This window comes from Oncorhynchus tshawytscha, unplaced genomic scaffold (assembly GCF_018296145.1).
Source record: "Oncorhynchus tshawytscha isolate Ot180627B unplaced genomic scaffold, Otsh_v2.0 Un_contig_4627_pilon_pilon, whole genome shotgun sequence".
NCBI classification, from domain to species: domain Eukaryota; kingdom Metazoa; phylum Chordata; class Actinopteri; order Salmoniformes; family Salmonidae; genus Oncorhynchus; species Oncorhynchus tshawytscha.
Window position 1 is genome coordinate 49541 of NW_024609630.1, and position 15057 is coordinate 64597.

General features: G+C 49.2%; 1 protein-coding gene across 1 annotated transcript in view; it reads right to left on the reverse strand.

Moving 5' to 3' along the window:
• LOC121845336 (glutamate receptor-interacting protein 1-like) overlaps positions 1-15057 on the reverse strand; it is a 248869-nt gene that overhangs the window by 36841 nt on the left and 196971 nt on the right. Inside the window, 2 exon segments of the mRNA XM_042316481.1 lie at positions 7566-7611; positions 8063-8089. Coding sequence (XP_042172415.1) covers positions 7566-7611; positions 8063-8089 — 73 coding nt within the window.

Genomic DNA, 15057 nt, shown 5'->3' on the forward strand with positions numbered 1-15057 from the left:
AGACAAGCTGCTGAAATGAGACTCACAGAGACCTGTTAACAGGAGGCCCTGACAGAGACAAGCTGCTGAAATGAGACTCACAGAGACCTGTTAACAGGAGGCCCTGACAGAGACAAGCTGCTGAAATGAGACTCACAGAGACCTGGTAACAGGAGGCCCTGACAGAGACAAGCTGCTGAAATGAGACTCACAGAGACCTGTTAACAGGAGGCCCTGACAGAGACAAGCTGCTGAAATGAGACTCACAGAGACCTGTTAACAGGAGGCCCTGACAGAGACAAGCTGCTGAAATGAGACTCACAGAGACCTGGTAACAGGAGGCCCTGACAGAGACAAGCTGCTGAAATGAGACTCACAGAGACCTGTTAACAGGAGGCCTGACAGAGACAAGCTGCTGAAATGAGACTCACAGAGACCTGTTAACATAGAACATAGGGTCTTGATCAAACATATCAGAGACTTGTTAACAGGGAATATAGGGTTTTGATCAAACATATCAGAGACTTGTTAACAGGAAATATAGGGTTTTGATCAAACATAGTGCACTACACAGGGAATAGGGTGCCATTTGGAATGCAGCCCAGGCAGTCATCAGTTTGCTCCCATCCCTCCCTTCACCATGACAACACAGAGGCAGAATACAGAATACTGTTCAGTTGTCCTCATTCCTCATTCTGGAACAACATTTTATATTACAATGTAATCCAGAGAAAGAAACTCATTATTCAAATGACCAATAATCTCTGTTGTTTTTTTAAATATTTTTTTTTTTACTAATGTCCAAAATGACTAAATCCTAAAAGGTATAAGGGACAACACCTGCCCAATTTACCTGAAAGCCAGGTCATCGTTACGGTAAATACCCTAGTACAAGAGCATTGGAAAAGGTTTTATTAACGTACCTCCTCTAATAGAGCAGCAGAATATAAACATCATAAATCCCCAGTGCCTTTCCCTCAGTCTCCTTGACAGGGGTAACTAATACCTAGATATAACAGGACAGGATGCCTTTCCCTCAGTCTCCTTGACAGGGGTAACTAATACCTAGATATAACAGGACAGGATGCCTTTCCCTCAGTCTCCTTGACAGGGGTAACTAATACCTAGATATAACAGGACAGGATGCCTTTCCCTCAGTCTCCTTGACAGGGGTAACTAATACCTAGATATAACAGGACAGGATGCCTTTCCCTCAGTCTCCTTGACAGGGGTAACTAATACCTAGATAGAACAGGACTGGGTGCCTCTCCTCTGTCTCCTTGACAGGGGTAACTAATACCTAGATAGAACAGGACAGGGTGCCTCTCCTCTGGCTCCTTGACAGGGGTAACTAATACCTAGATAGCTGTGTCTCCTTGACAGGGGTAACTAATACCTAGATATAACAGGACTAGGTGCCTCTCCTCTGTCTCCTTGACAGGGGTAACTAATACCTAGATAGCTGTGTCTCCTTGACAGGGGTAACTAATACCTAGATATAACAGGACTAGGTGCCTCTCCTCTGTCTCCTTGACAGGGGTAACTAATACCTAGATAGCTGTGTCTCCTTGACAGGGGTAACTAATACCTAGATATAACAGGACTGGGTGCCTTTCCTCTGTCTCCTTGACAGGGGTAACTAATACCTAGATATAACAGGACAGGATGCCTTTTCCTCTGACTCCTTGACAGGGGTAACTAATACCTAGATAGCTGTGTCTCCTTGACAGGGGTAACTAATACCTAGATATAACAGGACTAGGTGCCTCTCCTCTGTCTCCTTGACAGGGGTAACTAATACCTAGATAGCTGTGTCTCCTTGACAGGGGTAACTAATACCTAGATATAACAGGACTGGGTGCCTCTCCTCAGTCTCCTTGACAGGGGTAACTAATACCTAGATAGCTCTGTCTCCTTGACAGGGGTAACTAATACCTAGATATAACAGGACAGGATGCCTTTCCCTCTGTCTCCTTGACAGGGGTAACTAATACCTAGATATAACAGGACTGGGTGCCTCTCCTCTGTCTCCTTGACAGGGGTAACTAATACCTAGATATAACAGGACTGGGTGCCTTTCCTCTGTCTCCTTGACAGGGGTAACTAATACCTAGATATAACAGGACTGGGTGCCTTTCCTCTGTCTCCTTGACAGGGGTAACTAATACCTAGATATAACAGGACAGGATGCCTTTCCCTCTGACTCCTTGACAGGGGTAACTAATACCTAGATAGAACAGGACTGGGTGCCTCTCCTCTGTCTCCTTGACAGGGGTAACTAATACCTAGATAGCTGTGTCTCCTTGACAGGGGTAACTAATACCTAGATATAACAGGACTAGGTGCCTCTCCTCTGCCTCCTTGACAGGGGTAACTAATACCTAGATAGCTCTGTCTCCTTGACAGGGGTAACTAATACCTAGATATAACAGGACTAGGTGCCTCTCCTCTGACTCATTGACAGGGTTAACTAATACCTAGATAGCTCTGTCTCCTTGACAGGGGTAACTAATACCTAGATATAACAGGACTAGGTGCCTCTCCTCTGTCTCCTTGACAGGGGTAACTAATACCTAGATAGCTCTGTCTCCTTGACAGGGGTAACTAATACCTAGATATAACAGGACTGGGTGCCTCTCCTCAGTCTCATTGACAGGGGTAACTAATACCTAGATAGCTCTGACTCCTTGACAGGGGTAACTAATACCTAGATATAACAGGACTAGGTGCCTCTCCTCTGTCTCCTTGACAGGGGTAACTAATACCTAGATAGCTCTGTCTCCTTGACAGGGGTAACTAATACCTAGATAGCTGTGTCTCCTTGACAGGGGTAACTAATACCTAGATAGCTCTGTCTCCTTGACAGGGGTAACTAATACCTAGATAGCTGTGTCTCCTTGACAGGGGTAACTAATACCTAGATAGCTCTGTCTCCTTGACAGGGGTAACTAATACCTAGATAGCTCTGTCTCCTTGACAGGGGTAACTAATACCTAGATATAACAGGACCGGGTGCCTCTCCTCAGTCTCCTTGACAGGGGTAACTAATACCTAGATAGCCGTGTCTCCTTGACAGGGGTAACTAATACCTAGATAGCTCTGGCTCCTTGACAGGGGTAACTAATACCTAGATATAACAGGACAGGATGCCTTTCCCTCTCTCTCCTTGACAGGGGTAACTCATACCTAGATAGAACAGGACTGTGTGCCTCTCCTCAGTCTCCTTGACAGGGGTAACTAATACCTAGATAGCTCTGTCTCCTTGACAGGGGTAACTAATACCTAGATAGCTCTGTCTCCTTGACAGGGGTAACTAATACCTAGATAGCTCTGTCTCCTTGACAGGGGTAACTAATACCTAGATAGCTCTGTCTCCTTGACAGGGGTAACTAATACCTAGATAGCCGTGTCTCCTTGACAGGGGTAACTAATACCTAGATATAACAGGACAGGGTGCTTTGGGGAGAGAATCATAATCACTGATTAGTGCATAACCCAATTCCTCTCATCTTCCTCTCAGCATAATTACCAGATCTGTTTCCCAAATGGAACCCTATTCTCTATATAGTGTACTAGTTTTGACCAGGGCCCATAGGGAATAGGTGCCAATTGGGCCGCAGCCAAGGTAAACATATGTGTTGGTTGCGTAAGGCCTGGCAAAACGAGGGCAGAGACAGAATGTGGGTTAATTAGTTAGAGCCCTGGTGGTAAACAGAATGCAGCGTCGCCTTGGTAACGGGTCTGGATGTAAACACAGAAAACACCCAGCCCAGTTACTGCAGAAGGAGGGGTTTAAAACTACATCTCTGTCTGTAGGTTGTGTGTGTGTGTGTGTGTGTGTGTGTGTGTGTATTTGTGTGTGTGTGTGTGTATTTGTGTGTGTGTGTGTGTGTGTATGTGTGTGTATTTGTGTGTGTGTTTGTGTATTTGTATGTGTGTGTGTGTGTGTGTGTGTGTGTGTGTGTGTATTTGTGTGTGTATTTGTGTGTGTGTGTGTGTGTATGTGTGTGTGTCTGTGTGTGTGTGGGTGTATGTGTGTGTGTGTGTGTGTGTGTCTGTGTGTGTGTATGTGTATTTGTGTGCTACACACAACTTGTAGCTACTGCTACTGGGATTTAATTGAAGAACCTTGTCCGCTGCCTCCCACAACGAGATGACAACATCCGTTTGTTAGCTAGCGACTCGTCAAGCTGGCCCACTTCAGTTGAGAGGTTCAATCACAGTTTATACGTGTGTCCTAACGATTGTGTGTGTGACGTCTCATGGTGTTTTTTATTATGTGGGGTAATGGCCCCCTGGGGGTCGTACCACAGAGCAGGGAGCCTGGCCACTGACCATCGGAACACGGAGCCTGGCCACTGACCATCGGAACACGGAGCCTGGCCACTGAACATCGGAACACGGAGCCTGGCCACTGACCATCGGAACACGGAGCCTGGCCACTGACCATCGGAACACAGAGCCTGACCACTGAACACGGAGCCTGACAACTGAACATCGGAACACAGAGCCTGACAACTGAACATCGGAACACAGAGCCTGACAACTGAACATCGGAACTGACAACTGAACATCGGAACACGGAGCCTGGCCACTGAACATCGGAACACGGAGCCTGGCCACTGAACATCGGAACACGCAGCCTGGCCACTGAACACGGAACACGGAGCCTGGCCACTGAACATCGGAACACGGAGCCTGGCCACTGAACATCGGAACACGCAGCCTGGCCACTGAACACGGAACACGGAGCCTGGCCACTGAACATCGGAACACAGAGCCTGACCACTGAACACGGAGCCTGACAACTGAACATCGGAACACAGAGCCTGACAACTGAACATCGGAACACAGAGCCTGACAACTGAACATCGGAACCTGACAACTGAACATCGGAACACGGAGCCTGGCCACTGAACATCGGAACACGGAGCCTGGCCACTGAACATCGGAACACGCAGCCTGGCCACTGAACACGGAACACGGAGCCTGGCCACTGAACATCGGAACACGGAGCCTGGCCACTGAACATCGGAACACGCCAGCCTGGCCACTGAACACAGAACACGGAGCCTGGCCACTGAACACGGAACACGGAGCCTGGCCACTGAACACGGAGCCTGGCCACTGAACATCGGAACACGGAGCCTGGCCACTGACACAGCCTGGCCACTGAACACGGAGCCTGGCCACTGAACATCGGAACACGGAGCCTGGCCACTGACACATGGCCACTTCGGAACACGGAGCCTGACAACTGAACATCGGAACACGGAGCCTGACAACTGAACATCGGAACACGGAGCCTGACAACTGAACATCGGAACACGGAGCCTGGCCACTGAACATCGGAAACACGGAGCCTTAATTTTTTAAATTAATTTAATTAATTAATTAATTTTCTTAATAATTTTGCACGCTCAATTTTTCAGTTTTTGATTTGTTAAAAAAGTTTGAAATATCCAATAAATGTCGTTCCACTTCATGATTGTGTCCCACTTGTGGTTGATTCTTTACAAAAAAATACAGTTTTATATCTTTATGTTTGAAGCCTGAAATGTGGCAAAAGGTCGCAATGTTCAAGGGGGCCGAATACTTTCGCAAGGCACTGTACCTGTGATCAGGTTGATTGGTGTATTTACCTGTGATCAGGTTGATTGGTGTATTTACCTGTGATCAGGTTGATTGGTGTATTTACTGTACCTGTGAGCAGGTTGATTGGTTGATTGATGTATTTACCTGTGAGCAGCTTGATTGATGTATTTACCTGTGAGCAGGTTGATTGGTGTATTTACCTGTGATCAGGTTGATTGGCTGATTGGTGTATTTACCTGTGAGCAGGTTGATTGGTTGTTTGGTGTATTTACCTGTGAGCAGGTTGATTGATGTATTTACCTGTGATCAGGTTGATTGGCTGATTGGTGTATTTACCTGTGAGCAGGTTGATTGGCTGATTGGTGTATTTACCTGTGAGCAGGTTGATTGATGTATTTACCTGTGATCAGGTTGATTGGCTGATTGGTGTATTTACCTGTGAGCAGGTTGATTGGCTGATTGGTGTATTTACCTGTGAGCAGGTTCATTGATGTATTTACCTGTGAGCAGTTTGATTGGTGTATTTACCTGTGAGCAGGTTGATTGGTTGATTGATGTATTTACCTGTGAGCAGGTTGATTGATGTATTTACCTGTGAGCAGGTTGATTGGTTGATTGATGTATTTACCTGTGAGCAGGTTGATTGGTTGATTGATGTATTTACCTGTGAGCAGGTTGATTGATGTATTTACCTGTGAGCAGGTTGATTGGTTGATTGGTGTATTTACCTGTGAGCAGTTTGATTGGTGTATTTACCTGTGAGCAGGTTGATTGGTGTATTTACCTGTGAGCAGGTTGATTGATGTATTTACCTGTGAGCAGGTTGATTGGTGTATTTACCTGTGAGCAGGTTGATTGATGTATTTACCTGTGAGCAGGTTGATTGATGTATTTACCTGTGAGCAGGTTGATTGATGTATTTACCTGTGAGCAGGTTGATTGATGTATTTACCTGTGAGCAGGTTGATTGATGTATTTACCTGTGAGCAGGTTGATTGGTTGATTGGTGTATTTACCTGTGAGCAGGTTGATTGATGTATTTACCTGTGAGCAGGTTGATTGATGTATTTATGAGCAGGTTACCTGTATTTGAGCAGGTTGATTGATGTATTTACCTGTGAGCAGGTTGATTGGTTGATTGGTGTATTTACCTGTGAGCAGGTTGATTGGTTGATTGATGTATTTACCTGTGAGCAGGTTGATTGATGTATTTACCTGTGAGCAGGTTGATTGATGTATTTACCTGTGAGCAGGTTGATTGGTTGATTGATGTATTTACCTGTGAGCAGGTTGATTGGTTGATTGATGTATTTACCTGTGAGCAGGTTGATTGATGTATTTACCTGTGAGCAGGTTGATTGATGTATTTACCTGTGAGCAGGTTGATTGATGTATTTACCTGTGAGCAGGTTGTTGATTGGTGTATTTACCTGTGAGCAGGTTGATTGATGTATTTACCTGTGAGCAGGTTGATTGATGTATTTACCTGTGAGCAGGTTGATTGGTTGATTGGTGTATTTACCTGTGAGCAGGTTGATTGGTTGATTGATGTATTTACCTGTGAGCAGGTTGATTGATGTATTTACCTGTGAGCAGGTTGATTGATGTATTTACCTGTGAGCAGGTTGATTGATGTATTTACCTGTGAGCAGGTTGATTGGTTGATTGGTGTATTTACCTGTGAGCAGGTTGATTGATGTATTTACCTGTGAGCAGGTTGATTGATGTATTTACCTGTGAGCAGGTTGATTGATGTATTTACCTGTGAGCAGGTTGATTGGTTGATTGATGTATTTACCTGTGAGCAGGTTGATTGGTTGATTGATGTATTTACCTGTGAGCAGGTTGATTGATGTATTTACCTGTGAGCAGGTTGATTGGTTGATTGTGATTGATGTATTTACCTGTGAGCAGGTTGATTGATGTATTTACCTGTGAGCAGGTTGATTATTTACCTGTGAGCAGGTTGATTGGCTGATTGATGTATTTACCTGTTGAGCAGGTTGCCCTTCTTGATTGGCTGATTGGTGTATTTACCTGTGAGCAGGTTGATTGATGTATTTACCTGTGAGCAGGTTGATTGATGTATTTACCTGTGAGCAGGTTGATTGGTGTATTTACCTGTGAGCAGGTTGATTGATGTATTTACCTGTGAGCAGGTTGATGTATTTACCTGTGAGCAGGTTGATTGATGTATTTACCTGTGAGCAGGTTGATTGGTGTATTTACCTGTGAGCAGGTTGATTGGTGTATTTACCTGTGAGCAGGTTGATTGTTGTATTTACCTGTGAGCAGGTTGATGTATTTACCTGTGAGCAGGTTGATTGTGTATTTACCTGTGAGCAGGTTGATTGATGTATTTACCTGTGAGCAGGTTGATTGGTTGATTGATGTATTTACCTGTGAGCAGGTTGACGGGGTTATACTGTATTTACCATGTAACAAAGCCACAGGGTTATACCATTAACAAAATGTCGGGTTGATTAACAAAACCCAGGTTTCCTACTGGATGGAGCTAGGAGCAGAGGAAGAAAGGATGGAGGTATGAGAGAGAGAGAGCAACAAAACCACGGGGTTATACCATTAACAAAACCACGGGGTTATACCATTAACAAAACCACAGGGTTATACCATTAACAAAACCACAGGCTTATACCATTAACAAAACCACAGGCTTATACCATTAACAAAACCACAGGGTTATACCATTAACAAAACCACAGGGTTATACCATTAACAAAACCACAGGGTTATACCATTAACAAAACCACAGGGTTATACCATTAACAAAACCACAGGGTTATACCATTAACAAAACCACAGGGTTATACCATTAACAAAACCACAGGGTTATACCATTTAACAAAACCACGGGGTTATACCATTTATCAAAACCACAGGGTTATACCATTAACAAAACCACGTGGTTATACCATTAACAAAACCACAGGGTTATACCATTAACAAAACCACGGGGTTATACCATTAACAAAACCACAGGGTTATACCATTAACAAAACCACGGGGTTATACCATTAACAAAACCACAGGGTTATACCATTAACAAAACCACAGGCTTATACCATTAACAAAACCACAGGCTTATACCATTAACAAAACCACAGGCTTAAATCAATAACAAAACCACAGGCTTATACCATTAACAAAACCACAGGCTTATGTCATTAACAAAACCAACTTGTGAAAATGGCGTCTCATTCATTTCTTTGGTTGCATTTACACAGGCAACCCAATTCTGATATTTTTTTTTCAGATCAGCTCTGAAATAGAGATCTGATGTGATTGGTCAAAAGAGCAATTAGTGGAAAAAAACTCAGAATTGGGCTGCCTGTGTAAATGCAGCCTTTAAAGTTGATGAAAAGCGTATCAGCCCAAAATATGGTTGGGCTGAGTGCCTTACAGGAAGGGAGGAAGGCTATCTGTTTTGAGTAAACAACTTCCCTCCCCTCTTCTCCAACCCATAATACTCCCTGTAGTCCTACTCCTCTCCTTCCCTCCCTTATACTCCCCTCCCTCCCATCTCTTCCCCTCTGTTCTCCTTCCCCTCTCCCCCCCCTCTTCTCCTTTCCTCTCCTCTCTTCCCACGTACTCCACTCCCCATTATATTCCCTCCCTTCTGCTCTCTTTCCCCTCTCCTCTCCTCTTTCCCTCCCCTCTACTCCCCTCCCCTCCCTCCCCCTCCTCTCCTTCTCCTCCCCTCCCTTCTCCTTCCCTCCCCTCCATTCTCCTTCCCTCCCCTCCATCTCCTCCCTCCCCTCCCCCTCCCTTCTCCTCCCCTCCCTTCTCCTTCCCCTCCCCTCCCTTCTCCTTCCCTCCCTCTCCTTTCCTCCCCTTCCCTCCCCTCCCCTCTCCTTCCCCTCCCCTCCCCTCCCATCTCCTCCACTCCCTTCTCCTTTACGCCCTTCCCTCCCCTCCCCCTCTCCTTCCCTCCCCTCCATTCTCCTCCCCTCCCTTCTCCTTCCCTCCCCTCCCTTCTCCTCTCCAGTACTTCACTCTATATTGTAGTCTGCTCAACAGTTTCAGTCCACTTCAGTCCATAAACAACCACACATTACCTCCTCATCTCAGCTGACAAAACCCCCAGTGCTGCCTGTCGTTACTGCAGCTCTTTACCTGACCTGTCAAATTGCCAACTCAGTCCTATTGTAATTCTGCAGGTGCTTCCTGTGTCTATCTATATGTCAGAGGAGAGACAGGAGAGATGTCTTTTCTGCCTGCTCTGAAAGAGACACATCTCTGTGTCCCGGGTGTGTTGTGAATGTTAATGTGTGGAATCCAGGGACTGCTTGGTGTGATGTGGAGATGTCAGCGCTGTTGACTGGGTTAACAGTGGAGGGGATAGATGCATTCTGCAGGGAGTCCACTATTTTAACTGGAGGCACTAGAGTAAGACGGTTACTTGTCCAATGAGCGAGCAGGGAGGTAAAGGGGGGGGCCACCTACAGAACACTAGAGTAAGCCGGTTACTTGTCCAATGAGCGAGCAGGGAGGTAAAGGTGAGGGGGCGGGGCCACCTACATAACACTAGAATAAGACGGTTACTTGTCCAATGAGCGAGCAGGGAGGTAAAGGGGAGGGGGAGGGGCTGTAGAATGAATTATATTTCTATGGCTACAGAATGAATTATATTTCTATGGCTACAGAATGAATTATATTTCTATGGCTGCATTGCAGAAATGTCTTTCCTCCCGGTGGAGAGTTGGTTGGCTGACTCTGCTGAATCCCGAATTAGACCCCTTTCCTCAGCCTCGAGCCCACAGGAAACAATGGGTTCCGGTGGTGGTGGTTGGACCAAACAGAGAGAGAAAAAAAAAAAAAAAACACACGCGCACGCACACGCACACACACACACACACACACACACACACACACACACACACACACACACAGAGAGAGGAAATTGCCTCAGGGTACTGTTAGCCATCATTGAGCCACTGGTCTATCTGCCAATTAAATCTCAGCAAATACTAGTAGGTCTGCATCCCAAATGGCACCCTATTCCCCTCCAGTCCTGAAGGAACCAGCCACCAGCCCTCTAGTCCTACAGGAACCAGCCACCAGCCCTCCAGTTTTGCAGGAACCAGCCACCAGCCCTCCAGTCCTACAGGAACCAGCCACCAGCCCCCTAGTCCTGAAGGAGCCAGCCACCAGCCCTCTAGTCCTACAGGAACCAGCCACCAGCCCTCCAGTCCTGCAGGAACCAGCCACCAGCCCTCCAACCCTACAGGAACCAGGAACCAGCCACCAGCCCTCCAACCCTACAGGAACTAGGAACCAGCCACCAGCCTTACAGCCCTGAAGGAACCAGGAACCAGCCCTCCAACCCTACAGGAACCAGGAACCAGCCCTCCAACCCTACAGGAACCAGCCACCAGCCCTCCAGTCCTGCAGGAACCAGCCACCAGCCCTCCAGTCTGGCAGGAACCAGCCACCAGCCCTCCAGTCTGGCAGGAACCAGCCACCAGCCCTCCAGTCTTACAGGAACCAGCCACCAGCCCTCCAGGAGCCAGCCACCAGACCTGCAGGAGCCAGCCACCAGCCCTGCAGTCCTGTAGGAGCCAGCCACCAGCCCTGCAGTCCTGCAGGAACCAGCCACCAGCCCCAGCCCTGCAGGACCAGCCACAAGCCCTCAAGGAACAAGCCACCAGCCCTCCAGGAACAAGCCACCAGCCCTCCAGTCCTCCAGGAACCAGCCACCAGCCCTGCAGGAACCAGCCACCAGTCCTGCAGGAACCAGCCCCCAGTCCTGCAGGAACCAGCCACCAGCCCTCCAGTCCTGGCAGGAACCAGCCACCAGCCCTCCAGTCCTACAGGAACCAGCCACCAGCCTTCCAGTCCTGCAGGAGCCAGCCAGCCACCAGCCCCAGCCCTCCAGGAACCAGCCACAAGCCCTCAAGGAACAAGCCACCAGCCCTCCAGGAACAAGCCACCAGCCCTCCAGTCCTCCAGGAACCAGTCACCAGCCCTCCAGGAACAAGCCACCAGCCCTCCAGTCCTCCAGGAACCAGCCACCAGTCCTGCAGGAACCAGCCACCAGCCCTCCAGTCTGGCAGGAACCAGCCACCAGCCCTCCAGCCCTGCAGGAACCAGCCACCAGCCCTCCAGCCCTGAAGGAACCAGCCACCAGCCCTTCAGTCCTCCAGGAACCAGCCCTCCAGGAACAAGCCACCAGCCCTCCAGTCCTCCAGGAACCAGCCACCAGTCCTGCAGGAACCAGCCACCAGCCCTCCAGTCTGGCAGGAACCAGCCACCAGCCCTCCAGCCCTGCAGGAACCAGCCACCAGCCCTCCAGTCCTCCAGGAACCAGCCATCAGCCCTGCAGGAACCAGCCACCAGCCCTCCAGTCCTCCAGGAACCAGCCCTCCAGGAACCAGGAACCAGCCACCAGCCCTCCAGCCCTGCAGGAACCAGCCACCAGCCCTCCAGGAACCAGCCACCAGCCCTCCAGCCCTGCAGGAACCAGCCACCAGCCCTCCAGCCCTGCAGGAACCAGCCACCAGCCCTCTAGTCCTCCAGGAACCAGCCACCAGCCCTCTAGTCCTCCAGGAACCAGCCACCAGCCCTCCAGCCCTGAAGGAGCCAGCCACCAGCCCCCAGTCCTACAGGAACCAGCCACCAGCCCTACAGTCCTACAGGAACCAGCCACCAGCCCTCCAAGCCAGCCACCAGACCTGCAGGAGCCAGCCACCAGCCCTGCAGTCCTGCAGGAGCCAGCCACCAGCCTTCCAGTCCTGCAGGAGCCAGCCACCAGCCCTCCAGGAACCAGCCACCAGCCCTCCAGGAACAAGCCACCAGCCCTCCAGGAACCAGCCACCAGCCCTCCAGTCCTCCAGGAACCAGCCACCAGCCCTGAACCAGTCAACCAGCCACCAGCCCTCCAGGAACCAGCCACCAGCCCTGCAGGAACCAGCCACCAGCCCTCCAGTCTGGCAGGAACCAGCCACCAGCCCTCCAGCCCTGCAGGAACCAGCCACCAGCCCTCCAGCCCTGAAGGAACTAGCCACCAGCCCTTCAGTCCTCCAGGAACCAGCCCTCCAGGAACAAGCCACCAGCCCTCCAGTCCTCCAGGAACCAGCCACCAGTCCTGCAGGAACCAGCCACCAGCCCCCTCCAGTCTGGCAGGAACCAGCCACCAGCCCTCCTGTCCTCTTGGAACCAGCCACCAGCCCTGCAGGAACCAGCCACCAGCCCTCCAGTCCTGCAGGAACCAGCCACCAGCCCCCTCCAGTCCCTAGGAACCAGCCACCAGCCCTCCTGTCCTCTTGGAACCAGCCACCAGCCCTCCAGTCCTCTTGAACCAACCAGAGCCAGCAGCCCACCAGTCCTCTAGGAACCAGCCACCAGCCCTCCAGCCCTGAAAAGAGCCACCAGCCCTCCAGTCCTCCAGGAACCAGCCACCAGCCCTCCAGTCCTCTTGGAACCAGCCACCAGCCCTCCAGTCCTCTTGAAAAGAGCCAGAACCAGCCCTCCAGTCCTCCAGGAACCAGCCACCAGCCCTCCAGTCCTCTTGAAAAGAGCCAGCAGCCCTCCAGTCCTCCAGGAACCAGCCACCAGCCCTCCAGTCCTCTTGGAACCAGCCACCAGCCCTCCAGTCCTCTTGAAAAGAGCCAGCAGCCCTCCAGTCCTCTAGGAACCAGCCACCAGCCCTCCAGTCCTCCAGGAACCATCCACCAGCCCTGCAGTCCTGCAGGAGCCAGCCATCAGCCCTCCAGCCCTGAAAGAACCAGCCACCAGCCCTCCAGGAACCAGCCCTCTTGTCCTCTTGGAACCAGCCACCAGCCCTCCAGTCCTCCAGGAACCAGCCACCAGCCCTCCAGACCAGCAGGTGTCTTCAGTGTACCCCTGTGTTACGTTCCCCAGATTATGTGTTGTAGTTTGTGTATTTGCATGTGTTTATTTCAGGAAATGGCTTCCTGAAATCCCTCAAGCAGCTGATTGGTCGACTCCAGGGCTAATTGGAGAGCTGACCCCGCCCCCTCGTCAAGACACAGCTGTCTCCAATTACCCATTCCTTCAGAAGCTATATAAAAGCCAGTGTTCTGTTCAGGAGATCTTCTTTTTGTAGAGGATTTTGCTGGAGGTAGATTTGCTAGAGAGATTTGCTGGGAGGTCATTGTAGAGATTTTGCTAGAGAGAGATTTTGCTAGAGGTTGATTTTGCTGGGAGTTCATTGCTGAGAGTTGGTATGTTTTGTGAGTTTGTTGCTCAGAACTTATTTGATGTCCTTTGTCTCTTAGTTTGTTTGTGAAATTGTTTAATATTCTGTTTCATTTGTTCCCAGGGGGGGAAGGGGAAGGCACCTAGGGAGTGCTTAGGCAAGAGGCCCGCGGGCATACATATACCCGTAGCATATTCGCTGTCTAGGCACACTAGGTAAGACCTGGGCGGACCAGCCCTTGTATTTTGGTTAGGGCACCAGGTGGTGCTAAATTAGGTAAGTAGTGGGTAGGCAGGTAAGATAGGAGAGGGGGGGGCTTTGAGATTTACTTTCTTTGCTTTGGTTCCGTCCAGACCCTTTTCCCCATATTACCGTGTAAAGGAATAAAGACCTTGTAAACGGTACCACATTCTGCTTGTTGTCATTTTTACTCGCACCTACAGTCCATACCCTTTTCGCTTCACAGAGAGTTTAGTTGTAGCAGGGTGTTGCGTTCCCTCTTCATAGAGGCGTGCGTAACACCCTGGTATGTCTACACCATAGAAGCACTGAGGCCAAATGGCATCACTGGGAGTTCACACAAATCCCACTTCTGGCATCATATCAGGCACAAAATAGGAATTGGACATGATAGATGTGTTCAGATTGTCCATAATATTGTTTGTGTGCATAACTGAATGTTTCAAAATAAAAAAATATGAAGTTAATTTTGAATCTGTGCTGCTTTTCTACTGCTCTGACAAAAAGAACGTCTAAACACAAGCCTTTAAAACACTGACCTCTGACCTCCCTGCCTCTATAGAGACTATAACCTGGCCAATGTCCAAGTGAAGAGGAGTTCACCAAGACAAGATGTGTAGAGAGCTGCAGAGCCCAGCTAGCCTTTACAGGCTCCTTTAATAGATCAACTATCAGCTACACAGAGATACAGACACAGCAGTACAACTCTTAGAGAAGCCATGAAAGCTCCAGGCTGTGTCCTATCCCCCATTTAGTTAACTCCTTTTGACCCTCTGGGCTCCGGTCCCCTATACTGGGAGTAGGTTGTCATTTGGGGCGCACACCCAGAGTTCCAGCAAAACAAATGTCACATAAAGAAGCTGACACCCCAGAGAGAGTTGTCGAGCCTTCAGAGAGCCTTTGTAGATCCTCAGAGCGCGGTTCGGTTCGCAGGATGCTGTTTCCGTGTTCTCTCTGTATCACAGACAATAACTCAGCAGAGTATCCGCAGTCTCCTTCCTCCATTTCCCTTTTATCTCTCTCTCTCTCTCCCTCCATCTCTCTCTCTTCCTCCATCTCTCTCC